The sequence below is a fragment of the Ceratotherium simum genome, chromosome 24 (genome assembly GCF_057802395.1).
Source record: "Ceratotherium simum simum isolate JZ-2026a chromosome 24, ASM5780239v1, whole genome shotgun sequence".
NCBI lineage: Eukaryota > Metazoa > Chordata > Mammalia > Perissodactyla > Rhinocerotidae > Ceratotherium > Ceratotherium simum.
Window position 1 is genome coordinate 11,710,898 of NC_141923.1, and position 21,206 is coordinate 11,732,103.

A 21,206-nucleotide genomic window follows, 5' to 3' on the forward strand; every position below is an offset into this window, starting at 1 on the left:
GATACTCTTGTAAAAGTTCTCAGTTTATCAGCTTATCAAATAGATTCCTTAAAGAAGGATCTCTCTCCATCTGAAGCTGCAGGGAAATAAGGACATCTCCTTCATCTTTTTGTTACTTCTGGAAACTTTTCAAGGATGGGTGCTACAATTTTACTAGTTAGCATTATAAGCAAAAGAACCAGGCTTGTAGAACTCAGTTTTACTGGCAGAAGTGGAGAGAGGGCTAAAAAGGATTTTACTTAACAGAGAAGAGCATTTGGAGTTTTTCTTCCATAACCTCACACACATTTAAGAATCATTTCCATTATTTAACTTCCTGAGCCCAGGCACCTTACTCTGGAAGGATGGGTCCATTCTGCCTTGCAGTTAGTGGGCATATGTGAAATAATTTGAAGTGAAGTGGAACAGGCCCTTCAGCTTGAGGAGGAGTTTTACAGTGAAGATGAAATGAGTTGGATTAATTCAGTACTCTATTCTCAGGTGTTGTAGTGTGCATGTGTCTCTGTGTGTCTGTGTCAGCACAGTTTCTAAAACCTGACACTTAAATACAGTGAAGCTTTGTTACGCTGTTGAGATTTTTCCTCCTCAGTTGAAACCTTGAATTTTTTCATCGTGCTTATATACTTGGAAGATCTGAAACCTAGCGTCTTAGGAGCTTCTTCAAGCGTATGTGGGGAAATATTAAAAAAAAATTTTTGAGTAGAGAATAGGGCCATTTTATGCCTTAAAGCTTAGTGTATTAGATAAAATTGTTATGCTGTTATTGTTTGCAATGCATGTAAAGAAAGGAGGGGAGAGTTTGATCTGCATGTTATATGAATCCTTCAGTAATAATGAACCTTTTAATAACTGGGTTGGGCCATATTTATTTCAGAAGATAGTTGTTCTCATAGACTTGCTGGATTTCATCTCTTAAAAGTGCGTAATTTGAACCCTCTTATTTTTATTTTATTTATTTATTTATTTTTTATGTTTCTTTCTACTATTTTCCCACAAACAAACCTGACTAATCGAATACTAACAAGTCACTGTCTTAGATAGGAGGAAGGAAGAGTGAAATGGGCTTGGGGACTGGAGTCAGGGGAGGCGGGTCTCTGACTCTGGCCTTGTCACACTGGGTAACTTGGGCGAGTGTTTTCCTCCTCTGAGATGTACTGCGTGATTCATCCATTAGTGTAGTATGCACAGTGCCTAAGGCCCACAGCACTGTCAGGGGCCCACTAAGATGTTTTACTTCTTGCAGTAAGCAAGTTACATACTTTGACTGCATTGGTATAAAGACAAATATAATCCAGAATATATTCATCATTATACCACTGCAGTCATAAAATATAGTTTTTTGTTTTTGCTGAGGAAGATTCGCCCTGAGCTAACATCTGTCACCAATCTTCCTCTTTTTGCTTGAGGAAGATTTGCCCTGAGCTAATATCTGTGCCAGTCTTCCTCTATTTTGTATGTGGGTCACCACCACAGCATGGCTGGTGACAAGTGGTGTACGTCTGCATCTGGGAACCGAACCTGGGCCGCCAAAGTGGAGCTCACCGAACTTAACCACTGGGGCACCGGGCTGGCCCCATAAAATATAGTTTTTAATATACGTATTTTTTTTTTTTTTAATGGAGGCAGGAGCCTACTAAGGCAAAAGTGCCTAGGGCCCATGAAAGTCATAATGTGCCCCTGTCTGGTTCCCCGTTTTTTCCCTTTGTACAATGAAGGTATTGAACTAGATGATCTGTGGCTCAGGCAATGCCTCTGCCAAATGATCTGACGCACCACGGAGTAGATGGGGCTGCATTGAGGCAGATGCTGTGATCAGAACTGACTGTAGCTATTTTCTTCTAATGTTAGCCAGCAAGAAGTGATTCTATAATAGATTAAAATAAAACACTTATTTTGCACCAGAGGGAAGAAAAGAGAGTGAAGCACGTGACTCGTGGAGAATGTGTACATGTCTTCCTCCCAGAGGCTTCATCTGGAAATAGTGTTCTCATCTACGGGTTTTTAAGTCCAGAAACATGAGTAACAGAGAAAGGTAAAGATAGTCTACCAAGCTGGTCTTCAGTCAGTAAGATAGACTCTTAGAAACAGGCTTAAAATACCAGACAGAGTGTAGAAACATCTCCTTAAAATAAGTTTGAATTTAATACTCAGATTTATCTAAGAATACCTCAAGCTAGCAGAGGACAAGGGGGACACTCTCTTCTCCTGCCACCCAGTGCCAAATCCCATGTGGGTTCGAATATCTCAGGTTCTCGTCTGCTGTAGCACTAAGTGCTTATGCAGGTTGTAAATCACAGGAGAGTGGGATTCACCACCCTGCCCAGAAATAGAAGCATTCTCGAGGTTTCTTCATAGATCATGAAATGAAATGGCCGGTCAACTTTGATGATGGGAGGCAAGGAGTAAGCAGTAATTTCTGACAGGGTTCCTGCCGCGGCCTCAGTGCCTTTTTCATTGACCTCAATTATTGCTCTTTGTAAAACCTAGAAAAGGAAACAGTGTGGGAGACCATTGGTGTGGCGGTGGAGAGGAGAGAATTGGGCCCCTTGACATTTTTTGCTCTGGTCCTGGGATTTAGTGGTACCGGGCTCATCTGGGCTGACTACTGGTCAGGAGGGGCCCGAGGTTGCACCAGGGACTGCCCTAGAAGTCGAAAACAATACCAGGAGACTGGGCACCCAGATGTGAAATACATTCTCGCCGTGGACCCAGGGACTCCGGCTGGCCAATTCACGCACACATGCATCAAATCAACGAACACGTGTTGAGCGCGGACTTGGTGCGCCTGATTCTTCAGCTGAGCTGGTGCTTCTCCCAGGTTTTCAAGCTGCCTAGAAGCCCTGAATACTCGGACCTTCCCCGCGGCAGGCAGGCTGGGGGCAGGGGCATGGTTAGTCTTCTGTAGCAGCTTCCCAGCACCTGTTACTGCTCTGAGGCAGTCCCTGGGGTAAGGTGGGGTCCCTGAAGTCTTCCTGAACTCAGGTTGCCTGTTTCAGGCCACTGGTCCTGTTTGGGAGACCCTTTTGTCCAGGACCTCATGTGGTGTGAGTGATGTACCTCTATAATTATTATAAGAGGGGAAAATGAAAACATCAGTGTCTTCACTCCTGGCAATTCTCTGATTTCCTGGAGTGAAAATTTACTTCCCATATTAAACAGACAGAGGATATTCAATGGTTCATAATTTAAACTGTGAAACAGCAGCACATTTCTTCATTTGTTAATGTGTGCGCAGCAGAAATTCTCTCAGGTGCTGGTCTGCAGGATTGTCGTGTTTGTCGCACCTTCCCTGAGACGGGAGGCCTGACTGCAGGCCAAGGTCGCCTTACTGGGTCCCTCTTAAGTGGATGCTGTCTTTATCGCTCTTGGAATTGGAAAATGCAATTGTATGGGAAAATATTCACCAGACTCCACAGCAAAGAAGCAATGTAGTGAGCTGTAAGCTACCATTTGGAAATGTTGGAACGTTTCCTCGGCTGTCAGAAGGACTGGGGGTTGCTGCTCGTGTTAGCACACAGGCAGGAAGGCTAAGCAGCTCCCCGCAGCGCACAGAACGGCTCTGAACAACATATGGTTGCTTCTCCCCAAAACCAGGAGCACTTCTGTTGAGAAACGGATTAGCTGAAGGGATTCCACGTGGAAGGGGACTGACCTCGCTCTTAGTAGCTCTAGAGGCAGCACTAGGGCCAAGAGTCTGAGTCAGTCGGGGAGGAGTTACAGGTGTGTGTGTGTAGGTGTGTATATAAAACAAAACAATTTTAGCCATTTGTGGGTTGGGCTGCTTTTCAAAGAAGTGGTGAGTTCTCTGTCACTGGAGGCATTAAAACAAGAAAAACACTAGAGTGCTATTTTGTAGGGATATTATAAAGGAGATTTCCACAAGGGGTGGAAAGTTGGGCCAGATGACCTAGGGGTTTCTTTCATCTTGAAAGTGGTGTAATTTCATGAAATTTTAAAAGAATCTGTGAACCAATTCCATGTCAGGAGAGCCTTGGGAGAGAAGAGGGAGAGCTCTACATAAGAGAAATTAAATTAGTTGAACAAATGTTTTAATAAAAGTAGCTCAGCATTCTTAAAACATTCAAGCTAGGTGCTACTTCACGACTTTTGGATTTTAAACCTAATTTTCTACTATAACTTGGTATTTTATCAACGTTAAATGGTTTGCAAAACTATGTGTTGGTTTGGGTCCCATTTCATACCTAGGCTTTGGGCCCTGATGGAAGACCTTGACTCACCTTGGACACTTGGAGATTCCTCCTAGTAACTGAGAGCTCACTCAGGTCAGCCCAGGGTGAGAAGACTCTTCTGAGTTCCATCTGCTTGAGCAGTTCCTGCATCTCATATTTCTGATCTAACTTGAACTTTGGAAAGAAAACTTCCATTTTTCTGTGGTACAAGTACATAGAATGGTGAAATGCAGATAAAAGCCATAGATTCTGAACAGTCAAAAGATCACACTTTCTTTTTTTCCTTCCCCAAAGATTATTTCCATTACTGCATCTCCCTCAATGGAGGTATGTATATCTCATTCCATTCTTCTGGAATGGTCTAGCTCGGAGCAAATAGTTCTGGCTTATCAAATATGTATTACTTCAGTCTCAGTGAACCAGTTTTGTTTCCCAGCCAATGACTCACACTTTCTTTAGCAAAGAATGCCGTGCTTTGCATCCATTTCCCTACGTTTTAAAAACAACCAAACCAAACAAATAGCTGCGTCCAGCAATCCTCCAGACTCCTGGATGATGGCTGTTTTCAGTCCCTGCATTCTGCAGACCCCCGGATTCCAGGAGACACTTAGGAGTCTGGGGATGGACAGGGGGATGCAAGTGAAGGCAATTTTCAGCCCCCTACCTCTCTTTAGCCAGAGAAACTCTGATGTTATTGATTTTATATATATTGGAGCTCTCTTTTGAAAATACTGTTTGGAGAGATGAGTTCTGTGGCTTAAAAATAAAAAGGATGAAAACTGCTAATTGATACTAAATTCGTCTTAAAGAAGTCCCAATTTCTTAATCGGTGAAGTGTAGCCAAAAATGCCAATCAATACCAATTTCACAGGGTTGTTCAGAGGATTAAATGAAAAAATACATGAGTACCCAGAGCAACGTCTGGTGTATAGAAGGGGCTTCATGCATATTAATTTCCTTTTGCTGACTTCATCCCCCTTCATTCTCTCTCATGCACGGAGTTGGGCCAGGCTGTCAGACTGGAATATAACTGAGGACATGTCTTGAAGATTGATTTATAAATTTATTGACCCAGTCAAACATTTGTTGAGGGCGTATCATGTTTGAGGTCCTTTGCTAGGCGCTAAGGATCTGAAGAAAAATTGAAGAATAATGAAGAGAAAACTAACACTGGGGCCCCTCTGCTGGACTGTCTCTGCGCCAACTTCTCCAGTGACAGGATTCAGAAGGCAGAGCTGTGAATTCTTATTGCTGCTCACTTCCTTGTACCCCAGGAGGTGGATTAATTTATTCAACAGACATTTAAGTGCCTGCTCTGGGCTTCTGACTCTTGTCTCTATGCACAGCCCCCTCCCCGGGTCATGTCGTCCAGTCTCATGCTTCTCCATTCCATTTCTATGTTATTAGTGCCATCGAGTGGATTCTGACTCCTCGTGAGCCTGTGGACAGCAGAGCGGGACCCTGCCCGGTCCTTTTGGCCATCCTCTCACCTTCCGGCGCTGTATCAGACAACGCTCCCTGCTATTCACAGGATGTTCATGGCCAATTGTTTCAGAAGTGGGTGGCCAGGTCCTTCTTCCTAGTCTGTCTTAGTCTGGAAGCTCTGCTGAAACCTGTCCCCCATGGGGGACCCTGCTGGTATTTGAGACACCAGTGGCATAGCTTTCAGCATCACAGCAGCTCGCAGCTGCCACAGTGTGACAACCGACAGACAGGTGGTGTGGTTCTTGACCGGGAAACGAACCCAGGCCATAGCGGCGACAGCCCCAAATGTTAACCCCTAGACCACCAGGGCTGGCTGTCTATATGCTGCTGACTCCTAAATTTATGTCTACAGCGTGGACTTCACCTCCAGATCCAGCTGCCTTCCTGACATCTCCCCCTGGATGTCCAAGAGGTATTTTTTTTTTTTTTTGCTGAGGAAGACTGGCCCTGGGCTAACATCTGTGCCCATCTTCCTCCACTTCATATGGGACGCCGCCACAGCATGGCTTGCCAAGAGGTGCATTGGTGCGCGCCCGGGATCCAAACCGGCAAACCTCGGGCCACTGCAGCGGAGCACGTGCACTTAATCACTTGTGCCACCGGCAGGCCCCCTAATAGGTATTTCTGAGCCAAATGTTTCAGACTGAACTTTTGAACTTGCCCCCAGACCTGTTCCTCCCACAGTCTCCCCATTTTGGTAAATGGCAAGTTGTTAAGGCCAAAAACTTTGCGATCATCTTTGCCTCCCCTCTTTCTCTCTCTCCCCCACATCCAGTCCACTAGCCAAGCCTGCCCCCTCTAGCTTCCTAATAGATCCAGGGCAACTGCTCCTCATCACCTCCACTCCACCACACCGCCCGAGCGGCAGCACCCTGGTCTGGATGGTCACAGTGACCACCTGACTGGTCTCCTTGCTTCCTCCCTCGTCCCCCTAGCATCTTTTCCAAGCTCAGGGGCTTGTGCGGCCCTTTAAAACACAGGTCAGACTGTGTGCTCCTCTGCCTGGCTCCTGTGCCTTCTCATCTCTCTCAGGAAAAGCCCAAGTCTTTTCCGGGGCCTGAGACATATGGTCCTAGATGCCTGGGCTGCTGGTTCCTCCGTGACCTCATCTCCAACCACTGCAGACTCACCGGCCTCCTTCCTGTTCCTCCAGCCCAGCAAGCACACTCCCATCCCAAAACCTTCACACTTGTGCCTGTAACTCTCCTCTCCCCCCAAGACAGCCACACAGTCATCCTCCTTCTTCTGGTGTTTGCTTACTGCTACCTTCTCAGTGAGGCCTTCCCTGGCATCCACCTGCGCCCTGCTGGCACTGTCTGTCCCTTCCCTGCCCTGTGACTTGTTTGTCTCCCTTCTCGAGAATGTAAGCCCCGTGATATAAGCTTACACGATATAAGCACTGTGTATTATCACAGTGCCTGGCACGTGGGAGAACATTATTAAATGCTGGCTGACTGAAAGAACGAGCCAGGCGCTGTGATAGATGCTGGGAAAGAGTGGGAAACAAGACAGATGCAGCCCCTGCCCTCGGGGAGCCCACAGCTCATGAGGGAGATGGGCATTAAGACCACACAATTAGACAGGCATTAGAACCACGCAATTAGACGGGCATAAGTGCTCATTAGGACGAGAAGGCTGAGCTTGGGTCGGGCGAGGGGAAAAGCCGTACCTGGTTTTCATGTTTCTGAGCCACGTGTCCACCAGGTCTGCAGTCAGATAGTCTTCCAGGGTGAGGTGGTCACCTATTTTCTCCATGAGGACCACCAGCATGGTGGCGTTCCCTCGGTAGGGCAGTTTGAGGACGTGGCAATGAAAATTCTTATCAAAGGTGGAGGCAAACATGCCCACCTTGTACATCATGGGCACCTTCACCGCCTTGTACTTGTCCAGGTGGAAAGTGTCCCTCTCAGTAAGGAGAGGGTCAAAAGGGGTCAGCCACTTCCCTGAATGGGTGAGAAAAGAACTCGTTGTGGAAACCGCCCTCCTCGAAAGCATCATTCCTGCTAAAATAATCGAGCGCCAGGGTTCCATCCCCCTTCCTGTCCCACTAGGAAAGGCATTCCCCTATCACGTTGGTTTTGACCACGGCTCGGGCAAGCAAAATTAATCCCCCAAAGATTAGCCTTTCCCAGGCCTCTTTCCCAGCTGGTAAAACTCCATCCACCTGCAGGCCCTGTTGGACTCACACACAAAAGCAAAGAGGAGTCTCCCAAGGATCCCTGGCTCCCTCGTTGTTCTGGACCCGAACAGATGTGCTGATTCCAGCCCATGATCTAAGGACCCAGGGCCTTCTGCACTCGCTCCCTGGTGGTTAGCTCCAGCCAAGAGAAGACTTTGGGCCTCTCCCTCCCCTGTTTGACCGCCACTCTGTCTAGGGCTCCCCCATGTGCAAACAGTCCACTGTGGCAGAAGTAAGGACGGCTCGCTGCGTAGGGTGGTTCTGAGGGAAGGGATGGGTCCCTTGCTGACAAATACCACATGATCCACAGGCGGCCACCAGCATGTGGGCGTAGGACTCTACACAGACGTCTGCCCTGGGTGTGTGGCCTGACTGACTGGAAGCACGTCCTCCTCCTGGACTTTACAAGTGGCCTAGTGTCACCTTTCTGTTACAGTGGTGGCCACACAAGTCCAGTGCTCCATTAGCCAGGCAGATGGAAAGAACCTGGGATGAGGGTGTCAGGAGCTCCTCCTTTGAGTCTGGCCTCTGCCCTTTATCATGTGATCTTGATCAAGCTAACCTCTCTATGCCTCACTTTCATATGTACGGTAGGAGGGAGTATCCCCATTTTCTATATTAAGAATCTGAGGACAAGACACTGTCACTTGCCCCAGGTCACAAACGTAGAGAGTGAAGGAGCAAAGATGTACCCCTAAATCTCTCAGAAGGTAGGCCTTTTTTTTTTTTTTAATGACCTAGAAGATTCGCTGTGTCAGAATGTCAGAGGGGAGCTGGGTGGAGGTGCTTGGAATACTGTAATGACTACCAGCACATGGGGTCACCAGTGCTGAATGAAAACTTCGTCTAGTGCTGTGCCTGGAACATCCTACATGTTTCAGTCTGTTTGTGGAACCTGAAAACAGGCTCACAGAAAAGCATCTGGCATTAAGCATACACGGGCCAAACAGAGGAATGGAAGAGACAGACGCAGAGACCGTGGCTTTGGGAAAGCAGAACATTATCGAGGTACCTTTGAGCAAGATGTAATCCACAAGAATTAATTTGGTGTCAGGATGAATCTCATTGAAGAGTTTGGGGATCTTCCCCTGAGTCTCCTTGTTAATGTAATGATTCATGAGCCCTGTGGCCTGTGAGGCATTGCGGAAATTCATAGTCACACACTCTGTACCGAAATACCTCTTGGAAAAATTGAGGAAGGTCTCTTTGACATCAAAATCCTTGTGGATGAAGGCAAAGCTCCCCTGGGTGAGGCCCAGCTCCTGGTTGCTGGAGAGGCTCTCTCTGAGCTGCTTCAAGAGGGCAGGCACACGCAGGGGGCTGGTCTGGTTGGGGACCTGCAGGTGGAGCCCACTCTCCAGCTGGGCTTTGGTCTGCCCTCTGGCCGCCAGCATCAAGGCTGCCACAGTCAAGGACAGGCCGAGCGGGGAGAAGACCACGTTGCTGTCATGCCTCATGGAGATCTTGCGCAGCAGGCTGAACCCGAAGTTGGAGGTGGTCTCAGAGAGCTGCTGCCTGCTGGCCGTCAGCCAGGGCTCCTCCTTCTCGTCCTCCTCCTGCTCCTCCTCCTTCCCCACCTCCACCACCAGCACATCCTCCTCCTCCTCCTCCTCCTCCTCCTCCGGAGCCCGCATACCCTCGCTGGTCTGGTTCTGGGTGGTGGGGGTCTGCGGAGTCTCCAGCCCTGTCTGGGCCTCTGGCGACGGGGGCCAAGTGGCCGAGCCGGACACCAGCCACAGCGGGGCCAGGAGGCAGGGGAGCAGGAGGCTCAGCACGGCCTTCATGTGGGCAGCCGCCGAGGCCACGGGGCGCTTCCCTTCAGCGGCGAGACTCCTCGGGAGGAAAGAGGGCAGAGGTGGTGTTTAGTGCCTGACGCGATGCCTCCCCGCTGTGTCCTGGTACAATTCCGCCAGTGACCCCGCTTCCTCCCTGGGGGGCCGGGGCCTGTCTCCGGGCTCATGCAGCCGAGCCCTGCCTCAGGGAGACCCGGAGCGAGGAGGGGAGGCCTTTGTTCCCCGAGGAGGAGGCGCATTAATTCACAGAGCCACACCTCCCCCGGTTCCCAACCCCGCCAGACCCTCGGGCGGCTCCTGGTCTCCCCAACTTCTCCACTCATTCCACTGACTCCCAGAAGGGGAGGGGATTAAAGAGCGTGCGTCCTGGGCCTGCCCTGACTGGGGGCGGGTCAGAGCAGGGCTGGAGTCCGGAGGTCCTCACAGACCTTTCGTTGATCTGCTTCATTCATCGCTCTTGATCATCGGGCCGGACAGCAGCCCGTCCACGCCGGGCTGTGGGGGCTGGGTCTGGGCACGTGTTTGGCTGGGAATTTGGGGGGTCTGGGTGGCCATCAGAGCGAGGAAAAGGGACAGTGCTGAGGTGGCCTGCTGTGCTGATGGAAGTCCCCCCTGCCCCTCTCCTGCAGCACCCACCCCGCCCCGGGGCCCGTTGCAGGCCCCTTCCTTCACTAGACCTGGAGCTGCCCCCATAGAGGCAGACGACCAGCCAGTTCATCCTGCCCGACGCCTGGGCTCGGCTCCACCTGGACGGTCTCATCTACTCCTCACAGCCACCTGTGAAGTGCGTCCTCGCTCCCGCCGCCCCAGGTCACACATCCCAGTGGAGCCAGCCTTCCATCGCCGGTAGTGGGTCTCCAAACCCCATGCTCCTCACCACTAGCTGCGCCCGCCCCACCACTTCTCCCGGCTCCCTCGCATCCCCGGCACAGCCTGCTCCTCAGCACCTGCACGTTTTCCCTCTGAATGAAGACCTGTGGGCTGGGCTGTGCCCGGGGCTGTCTGCACACTCAGTTCCTTGTGTTCAGCGGCCAGCTCCTGACCTGTGTCCCAGAAGCGGCTGGGCAGGTCACCAACATGCACCCTCACTCTCTCCTGGGACCAGCCGGTACAGTGGGGAGGGGAGAGGATGCAGTTCCCATCGGCAGAGACCCTCATTCTGAACCAGGCCACCTGGAGCAAAAGGTGACAGAGTGAAGTTCCAGGCCTCTGCTCCCTGATGCCGGGGGCTGGGTCCTCGTCTGTGCCTCGTACGAAACGACACTCAGTCCTGGGACTCAGTGCATTGCTCCTTGATTATGTTAAACAGCACCTTAGAATTCAGGGCCTCACTCCCCCACAGCCCGAGCAGCACTACCTTCCTCAGTTTCCTAAACGTCAGTGTTCAGGGATCCTGTCTGATTCGGAATGGCAAGCCCAGGTGCACTCGGTCACTCAGTGCTGTAAATGCTGGGTGAGCTCGTCCTGCAGTGTACCAACGAGCCCAGGTTCATGCCTTCACTACCTTACAGTATTTAGCACTACTTTGTAAATTAATAATTTAATCCTACACAGGCTACTCCCGAATTCAGAGTCGCTTCTCTCTGTGAGAGTCATCAGGAAATGATCCCGGCCCACCATAGATGTCACCCCTTCCGATTGCTGAGTCTCACCTGAGGCTCCTCCTTCAGTGCAGCGTGCAGCCCAGGAATACGCGGGCGCCACTGCACGCTGCCTACTGGACGGTCCCGTGTCCCCTGAGGTCTCTGTTCATCCACTGATGGAACAGGATATAGGCAGGGGGCACCCCCTCAAACACTAGGTGCCATCAAGCGTGCATCATCCTAAATGGAACCCGAGCGGTAAGATATCAACCACTCGCCTGCCATTTCTCAGCCCTGGAGGTACCTGGAGCAGACCCCACACCCCAGCCCTGGGAGGGACAGCGGGCTCTCCTGGGCAGGTGGGTCCCTGGGAAGAAAGCCGGGGACTTGAGTGTGGCTTGCACAGTGAGTGTGGTGGGCATGAAATCTCAAGCCTTAAGAGCCTCTTCCCTGCAGAGGAAGCCCCCTGTGTCTATAACCCACCTCTCACCCCACCCCTGTCCCCTCGCACCCAGGAGTGAGGGCCCAGCGCAACCCAGACACCCACCCTGCACCTTGGAACCCACCCACAGACGAAGAGAACATCTCTCCCCATCCCTCGCTGTTAGACACTTTGAAGGTCTCCTTTAACCCACCGGCTCTTACCAGTGAGCGGCCCCCTGGTGCCTGGGAAGGTCCTTCATTCAGAGCAGAGACAGAGGTTAGGGTTTGCAGCTGAAAGCCTGCGGTAAATATTTGCTATTCCAAAGTATGCTCCTGGGTGGGACTGTTACTGATTAACACTCTGATTGGAGATGGTGGCGTTTCTGGAAGAGCAAAGACAGAGAGAGAGGCTTCCCGCATCCCCCAGCAGCTCCTCCAACCCCGAAGATGACGGAAATCCACCAGGACAGCATCTGTCCCTCCACTCAAGGAGTTGCCCCAGTCAGAACCAGCTCCTCATGGGAGGAGCCGCTCCAGGCGCTGAGCACCTCGGGGGAAGGAAGGCGATGGCGGATCCCACGGGGGCCTCCTGAGTCCCCAACCTAGGGCTGGGCATCATGGGGGGGGGGCGGGCGGGCAGAGATGATTAAGCCCCACCCCCCCCAACACCCAAGGGCCTTTCAGTCAGTGGGAGAGGCAGACAGGTGAATTGCGACCAGTGACACAAAGCCTATTTCAAGGTCAACTTACTACTTCACGATGGCGATGGACCCATGAGACTGAATCCTCCAGGACCCAAAGTCAAGGCGGGTGGAGGCCCTTTAACACAAAAATTCTCAGACCTATTAGAGTCTTTTTAATAATGTAAATATTTTATGTGCCCCTTACTGCCCTGAAGTGAAATTTATATTGACTATAACCCACCCACAAAATTTTGTAAAAAACGAAATAATGCTCTAACTATAGTATGGAGGGGAAATAAAAGTAAATTATAAGAAAATAATGTTTCTTTCAGTGTATAAATGCCCTGGCCTGTTAGAAGGCGCAGCATCGCCTTCAGATGTAGGACCAGCCTGAGAATCTCTGTGCCCCGCACCCGCGCTGTGTCAGCCGTTCGGTACTATGGCCAGAGTCACTACAGCCGTATGATTTTCTGCAGTGGTGGATCATGCCTGGTGAAGTTCCAAAACAGCAAAATACAAATCTCCCTCTGATTTACATGGCAGTTGTCCTCATAGAAAATTCAGTGGGGATTAAACCCTTGGGGGGCAATGGTGTTTTTATATGAAATAAAACACCATGGGACTGGGAGGGTCTAGGCCCAGATAATTTATGAACGGGGTTTTCACCCATATGGACTTGCAGGAGGACATGTGAGTCACGTGGGACCTGAGTCACTTAATTGTGGTGGACGGTCCTGAGTCTCCCTGTATGTCTGGGCGTCTCTGGCCCTCACTCACGAAATGCAATAGTGCTCCCTCAAATCTTCGTGAAAAGCAAAAGTGCTCCAACAAGTTTCCAGAGTGTTCCTTTGGGGCAGTATCTGCTCTGTGGAGAAGCACTGCCCGAGGAGGTCAAGGCAAGGGGTGCAGGTGGGCAAGGCTGTGCTCAGACAGCAGCACTGCACTGGGGGAGCAGGGGCTGGTCCTGCAGGCTGGGGGGTGTCAGCTTCTCCAGATGTCTGGGAGGAACCGTGAGTGTGAACGTTGCGTCTGGCACCCCTGGGCTTGAGTCCCAATATCTCCACCCCAGAATCCCAGCTGCGGGACCTTGGGAATGTAACTTAACCTCTCTGAGCTTGGCTTTTCCCCTCTGTGGGAGGCCAGAACCACACCTCTGGCCTGTGAATAGCTCAGCAGCACCCCAGAACCAGGAAGGAGACGGACAACGTTGCTTCTAGGGCCATGAGCCCCAGGAAGAGTGGCTCAGAAGCTCTCGGCCGTCAGTGAGGACACGAGTCCTGCAGGCTCCCAGCAGGTCACTCAATGCCCGCCACTGTAGCTGAGCTCTTGCACAGCTGTGTGACCCTGAACAAACTCCCTAACCTTCTTTGCCTCAGTTTCCTGATCTGTAAAATGGGGCTCTCAAGGCTTAGCTATTGGTATGGTTGTGAGGATTCAGTGAGGTAAAGGCTTGGTACCTGGTAGGAAGCACTGATGGATGGTATTTGTTGTACGATTTTAGAGCTGGAATGAACCTCAGAGGAGACACGGACCCCGGATCCAGGCTTTACAGAGGAGGCAAAGCAGGTCCACGCCCATTAAGGGCTTTCCTGCCAGCATTGGAGCCAGAATAGAGCCAAGCCATCTGACTTCCAGTTTGCACTCGATTTCAGCTCACCACGTGCCTCTGCAGAGACAGATTGGGAAAGATCTGATAGGAAGGGCTCTGGGCACGGCAGTGAACTCAGAGGACACGGGACAATCCTTCCTGGAACTCCCCTCAGGCCGGAAGCACAGGCTTCCGAAAGCCACCACGCAGGGCGAGATCAAGGGGCCTCTAAAGCAATATGTCCTGGCACCGAAGGGGCTAAATATCTGAAAACCACCAGGGCGGGTTATTGGCATCATCAGGCTTCAGGGAACAGCGAGAACCAGGTAGTTTGCTCTGCGTGGGTCCGAGCAAGAGGAAAGCTTGGGCAGGGGTGTTAGCATGGAGGTGGGAAAGAAAGGCTTCCTGAGTCCTTGCAACACGCACACGCCTGCGCCAATGTCTCGCTGTTGCTGGGAGCCTCTCTCTCGCCCACTTCCCCGTTGGCCTTTGATCCCCTCCTTCTGCCCCAGACTGTGCTCCGCGCTGCCTCGCCCGGCGCAGGGACCCTGACAAGATTGCAGACTGATCCGCTCTGTCCCCAGTGCTGCAAAGCCGATGGCCCAGGCAAGTCCCTGCGGTGGCCCTGAGAAGCCGTACTCAGGACAGCGGTCAGCGAGGCGTGTAACTTCTGGGTTGAGGAGCTTGACTGGTTGGCAGCTGCGGTCAGCCGAGCCCTGCAGGCCAAACAGCGAGCTTTCCTCCAGGCGGCCTTCTTCTCTGGTGAAGTCGAAAGAACCTTCCAATAGGAGGGAAACGGTAAGTTCTCCTTAGAGTGCGTGAAGGAACAGATGCTCAGAGAGGTCAGGCAACTTGTTCAAGAGCACAGAGCCCTGGATTTGAACCAGGTCTGGCTCCCGCGGCAGTGCTGTGTCTCCTAAGCTCCTCACTTCACCAGCACGACCACCCACGATGACACCGGATTTTAGCTAAGAAAACCGTCCTTCTATCTGGGAGGGACTCAGGCTGCTCGGGATGACCCTGTGCAGGGGCAGGACTTGAACTGGACCTGGAACAGAGGCAGGATCCAGGATGGAGGCAAGGAGAGGGAGAAGGACCCTTCTCCTCTTGGGGTGTGGTGATCTGGGGGTAGGGGGCAGTAGGGAGACATTGAAGGTTTTGGAGCAGGTGGGCTTCAGAAATTTGATTCTGGAAGCCCTATTGTTTATTTTCTGAGCCCAAAATAATGGGTTTTAGGTTATAAATGAAAAAAAAAAAGCTTCTTGACTAGGGATCAGGGTATGGTTGGAGAGGGGAGAGGGATCAGCTGGGGGCTGGAATATGTCCTTCCCCCGAGGTCTCTGCAGCCGTGGACAGTGACAACCTGCATTCACCAGCCCAGCCTCCACGTGCTGGTGCTGCAGCTCCTGTCCCAGCCAGGTCTCTCCCCTGCGATGTGTCACGTGGGTCTGTGAACAGTCCTTTGTGCTCTGATGTCTGCCCTGCGGCTCCTCTCCTGCTCACCACTCCATCTGCCTTCAGTGAGGTCTCCTGTGGGTGGGGACCCACACACCACAGCAGCTGGGCCACCACAGGAACGAGGATGCCGAAGGTGCCCTCTCCGGGCGCTCCCAAAGCGGCCCGTCCCCAGGTGCCAGGCAGAGCGGGGTCTCTGGAGGCCCTCAGTGATGCTGCTACCCTGAGGTCCAGCTAGGGTGGGGCGCCTTTCCCCACTCTGTGCCCCTTGTCACCTGAGCCTCAACCCCCTTCTCCACCCGGGGCCCCGGAGAGCAGCTCCCACTGCACGTGCCCGCGCCCTTCTCTCCTGTGCCAGGAGGGCAGACAGACGCTGGTAGCCCAGGCTCCTTCACACTCCTTCACTCATGCCTCTTTCCCCAGATCAGCACTCGCCAACCAGCGGGAGGTGGGCCTGCCCCACCGTCCTGGCTAAACCCCAGCTCAGGGCCCAGCTTGGACTAAGGCTGAGCTCCCCTCCCGGAATAACTCCTCAGGAATAGAATTTTGCTTGCATCAGCAAGAACAGGAGTGGGAGTCAGACTGGAGTCAAGCCCAGGATCTTACCAGCTGTGCAAACTCGGGCAAGTCCCTTAACCTCTCTGTGTCTCCGAGACAGTAAAATGTAAAATGGAGACAACAGTACTGATGTCACGGGCAGGTTGTTCAAAGAGTAAACAAGATGTCTGTGACACTCTGTCCCTGCCCTAATGGGGAATGGGGGCTGCTGTCAGCACGATTTATGGCCCAGCCTGAGGCAGAGGGATGGTCTGGTTGACTGCCCAGGATTCAAAGTGCTACCTCCAAGTGTGAGGGTGGGGGTAAGGATGGGAGCGAATGGTTGCTTAGTTACCCACAGATCTTGAGGGAGCTCACCTAGCAGAAACACAGACTCAGGATCTTACAAGCTCCTTCCCAAGGCTGGTTGGAAATTCCCCATCCAGCCACGTGGCTTCAGGTCCAGGGACACAGGGATACAGTCCTGGACCCCGGGTGGGGGGGAAGGAGCCTTCTGGTCAGTCAGGAACCAGACTGCCTGAAACTAGGACACTGTTCCAGGCGGTTCACTGGGCATCTGGGCCCTCCCCACCACCACTGGTGAGCACGTGTGCATACACGCACACACGCAAACACACACACCATGTATGCGTGCACGCACCTATATAACAGTCTGGTTATGTCCTTTGCCTATTTTTCTTTAGACCTGCTGGTCATTATTTATGTATTTCAGTTCTTAACTTTAAAAATTTTATTTTTAAATAATTTCAAACTTAAAGTAAAATTGCAAGAATAGTTGCAAAGACTCCTATAACCCTTTACCCAAAATCACTAATTTTAAACATTTCCCACGTATGTTTTACAATTCTCTCCTCTTTATAGATCTATATCTGCCCCCCATTGTCTTATTCTGAACCACTTGAAATGCTTAGATATTCCCGAGAACAAGAATGTTCTCTTATGTAAATAGTATCAAATTATCAAATCCAAGAAATTTGATATTGTTACCATACCTGAAGCTACAATCATAGTCCGGTTTCACCAGCTGGCCCCGCACTGTTCTTTGTGGCATTTTGATCTTCGGGATGGGATCCCGTCCAGGGCCTTCCACTGCACTTGGTGCCCTGTCTCCCTAGTCTCCTTGAATCTGGGAATGTTCTGCGGCCCTGCTTTTGTCTTTCATTATGTTGACATTTTGACAAGTTCAGGCCTATTTTCTAGGCTCTCTAGATTTGGGCTGATCTGATGTATCCCATCGTTAGCCTGGGACAGATTGTAGATTTTTGGCAGGGATATCATAGAAATGATGCTGGGTCCTTCCCAGAGCATCACATCCAGAGACACCTGACATTCATTTGTCCCTAGTTGGTGATGTTAATTTATTTTTATTTATTTTATTTTATTTTATTTATTTATTTTTATTGTGGTAACATTGGTTTACAACATTGTATATATTTCAGGTGTACATCATTATACTTCTATTTCTGCATAGATTACATCACGTTCACCATGGTGATGTTAATTTTAATGACTTCGTTAAGGTGATGTCCGTTTCTCCAACTTATAGCTACCACTTCTTTTGTAATAAGTAACTGGTGAGGAGATACTTTGAAACAAATCCAAATATCCTGTTTCTCATCAAATTCTCCACACTCCCACATTAAGTGTCCATTGAATCTTCTTGCCTGAATCGATTTTTACTATGATGATCTAAATCCGTCATTCCTTTCATATTTATTTATCAGCATTATCAGTATGGATTCATGACTCTTAATTTTATTCAATGCATTTTAATCCATTACTGTTCTTCTTATGTCTATGTATATATATGTATGTATTTGTGTATTTGGATGTTCAAACTGTCCCAGGTATACAAATATATTAGAAATGTACGAGAAACCGTGTGTTTACACCTCCAATTCACATCCTACCCCAAGGGATTCTTCCTTGCCTCCCCTGTTCCATATCTGCATCTCTCTTCTTGATCAATCCTACAAAACATATAAATAACGTCACATTTGCTGTACCCATTCCACCATGAAAAACGAACCTGGAAACAAGTCTGCAAGATTTGTTTGCAGTCTTTTATGTTTCAAACTGAGGGTATATTGGCCAAGCACTGTGTTCAAAATTCCTTGGATTAATTCTCTTTTTCCCCTTCAGCATGGTTGTGTTATCTATTTGGAATATGTTTGAATTCACTTGTTTTTCATTTGGTTTCAGAGCTTTCCTCACCTTGGTCATTTAGTTTTATTTTTGAATATATGGAACATTAACATTATCCCAAAGCCTAAGCCATGTGAAAAGGTACAAGAAGAGAAGCCCATTCCCTCCCACCCCTTCCATCCCGTCCCCCTCCCCCATTCCTTGCAGATGACCACTTAGTTTCCAGTTTATCCTTCTCGTATTTCTTTTTTCAAGGACAAGCATATTTGTGCATGCTTTTTTATTTCTTTTTCTTCCTGAACAAACTCAGTTCATAGGGGTCTTCCTCATTTTTTCGTTACATCTTCATAGTACCCTATTGTTTAATCAACCATTGGCCTGTGTTTGAGTATTTAAGTAATTTCCAATATTGTGCAATTATAAATAATGTTCCAATTAGTAACCTTAGGCAGATTATTTTTAAAAAAATGTTGGAGGTGTGTCTTTAGGCTAAATTTCTAGAAGTGGGACTTCTGGATCAAAAATGAATATATCTGTATTTTTGTTGTATGTATTTGATTGAATAGTGTCCCCCAAAAAGATATGTCCAAGTCCTAACTCCCAGTGCCTATGGATGTGACCTTATTTAGAAAAGGGGTCTTTGCAGATGTAATTAAGATAAAGATCTCAAGAGGAGATCGTCCTGGATTTAGGGTGGGCCCTAACTCCATGGCAGGTGACTATAAGAGAAAGGCAGACGGAGATTTGAGACACAGAGAGAGAGAAGAAGACGAGGCTGTGTGAGGACGGAAGCTGAGATAGGAGCACAGGTCTACAAGCCATGGAACGCCAAGCACCGCCGGCCGCCACCAGAAGCTGGGAGAGAGCGTGGAGGGATTCCCTCTCAGAGCATCTGGAAGGAACGAATCCTGCTCACATACTCATCTCAGACTTCTGCCTCCCAAACTGGGAAAGAACTTATTTGTGTTTTAAGCCACCTTGTGTGTGATAATTTGTCACATCAGTCTTAGGATATGAATACATTTTATATTACCAAATTCCCTTCCACAGCGGACTTTTTGCGTTCCCACTAGCAGTGTATGAGAACGACTGTTTCCACACAACCAATAGAATGTATTGTGAAGCTTTCAAATTTTTGCCAATGTGATGGATAAGAAATGATATCTCAGTGTAGTTTTAATTTGCTTTTTTTATTATAGGTGAAGTCGAGCATATTTTCATATGTTTAAGCACCGTATATTAGGGATATTATCTCTTTATCAGTGACATAGCTTGCATATATTTCTCTCAAGTTTTCATTTCTTTTGACATTGCTTATGAATTTTTGACCATGCAATTAAAAAAAATTTTTTGTGTGTAGTCAAATTTGTCAATCCCTTCTTCAATTTCCTCTGGACTCTGAGTCGTAGTTAGAAAACCTTTTCCTACACCTGAGTTATAGAGGAATTTACCCACGTTTTCTTCTAGACTTGTAGTTTCTTTTGTTTTTTTCTCATTTAGATCTCTGAGTCTTAGTTTATTTTTGTATATGGTGTGAGGAATGGATCTAATTTCATCCTTTTTTTCCTAAATGGCTATCAAGTTGTCCCAATACCATTTATTTAAAAGTCCTTTATCAAATATTAAGTTTTCATTTGTACTTGAGTCTATTTCCAGACTTTCTAACCTATTTCATCAATCTGCCTATCTATTCATGTACCAGTCCTACAGATTTAATTAAAGAACCTGTGTGGTATGCTTTAATATTTGGTAGGGCTAGTCCCCTATCCTCCCCCTCTGCCCGTGATATTTTTTCCTTTTCAATGCTTTCCTGGCTATTCATGTGTATTTTTCTATATGAACTTTGGTATCATCTTGTCTATCTCTAGAAGAAAAAACTGTTAGTATTTTTATTGGGATACCACTAAATTGTTAAATTAACTTAGGAAAAACTGATATCTAGATTATATTGAGGCATCTTACTCAAGGAGGAATATCTTTCCATTTGTTCAAGTCTAATTTTCTTCTTTAAGGAGTATTTTATGATTTTCTAAATACAGATTTGACACATTTCCTGTTTATTTCTATGTTGTATCTTTTTTGGTTGCCATTGGGTTTTCTCTACCATTATATGTTTTAAGTGGCTGTTATTTGTGTATATGAAGGCTATTGTTTTTGCATGTTAATTCTGTATCTTTATATCTTGCTGAATTCTTTTACTGTTTATGATTGATTTGCTATAGTTATGCAGGTATATTACATGTTGTCTGCAAATAGAGTTGTACTTCATTTTGTCCAATTCTACGGGTCTGCTACTCTAATTGCGTGTCTAATACTCCCGGGACCATGTGACATGGTAGTGGATGTAACGAGCAGCCTCGTCTTACTCTTGACCTTAGTGGGACTGCTTTAGTGTTTTCTCATTAAGATGCTGGCTTTAGGATTCAGGTAGATATATGTATATATATATTTGTGTGTGTACGTGTATATTAGAGAGGTATGAATATGTATATTTAAGGAAGTATCTTTCAATTCTTATTTCTCAAGATATATGCCCAATCTATCTATCATCATCATCATCTGTCATCTATCTATCCATTCTTCTATCCATCTGGTTCTTCTTCATTTCATTTAATGCTTTTCGTTCTGAACCAGGAGGGTCAGGCCTCTTCCTCCTGAAATGTCTCTCTAGCGCCCTCTACTGACAAATCTTAACACCATGCCCAGGTGGTAAAGTAAAGGTATTTAAAAGGTCCACTTTGCAGAGCAGCAACGAAGGGAGGATTTGGAGTTGAGAAGCAATAAGTTGCAAATTATTTTTGATTTAAACAGTTAATTATATTTTCAAGATATTTAAAAAATATTATATACTTATCCACATATTTGTCCTTTCCAGTGCTCTTCATTCTTTCGTGGGGGTCCAAGTTTCCATCTAGAATCATCTTGTTTCTGCCTAAAGAACTACTTTACAAATTTCTTTAGAGAAGGTGATAAACTTTCTCACCTTTGTTTGTCTGAAAAAAGTCTTTATTTTGCTTTCATTTTTGTAGGATTTTTTTTCTTTTTTTTTTTTGCTTTTTGAATGATAATATGACGTTTCCCCGCCAGCACCTTAAGGACATTTTCCCATTGTGTTTTGGCTTGC

At 48.3% G+C, this 21,206-nt stretch overlaps 2 protein-coding genes across 3 annotated transcripts in view; one reads left to right on the forward strand and one right to left on the reverse strand.

Annotated features, from left to right (window-relative positions):
• PPP4R4 (protein phosphatase 4 regulatory subunit 4) overlaps positions 1-21,206 on the forward strand; it is a 221,834-nt gene that overhangs the window by 100,788 nt on the left and 99,840 nt on the right. The gene's annotated exons all lie outside the window — the stretch shown is intronic.
• SERPINA10 (serpin family A member 10) lies at positions 24-12,094 on the reverse strand. Of its 2 annotated transcripts, XM_087448017.1 has the most exons (5): positions 11,876-12,094; positions 8,867-9,687; positions 7,345-7,618; positions 4,239-4,389; positions 24-2,483 (listed from the first exon to the last, which is right to left on the reverse strand). In XM_087448017.1, exons 1-5 carry the CDS (start codon positions 11,911-11,913, stop codon positions 2,292-2,294), a joined length of 1,476 nt encoding a protein of 491 aa, XP_087304143.1. In that variant the 5' UTR covers positions 11,914-12,094; the 3' UTR covers positions 24-2,291. The 2 variants fall into 2 exon arrangements, 1 of the variants encoding a protein (XP_087304143.1); XR_015556119.1 differs by lacking the exons at positions 24-2,483; positions 4,239-4,389; positions 7,345-7,618; positions 8,867-9,687 and adding an exon at positions 11,433-11,470 and having other exon boundaries at positions 11,876-11,939.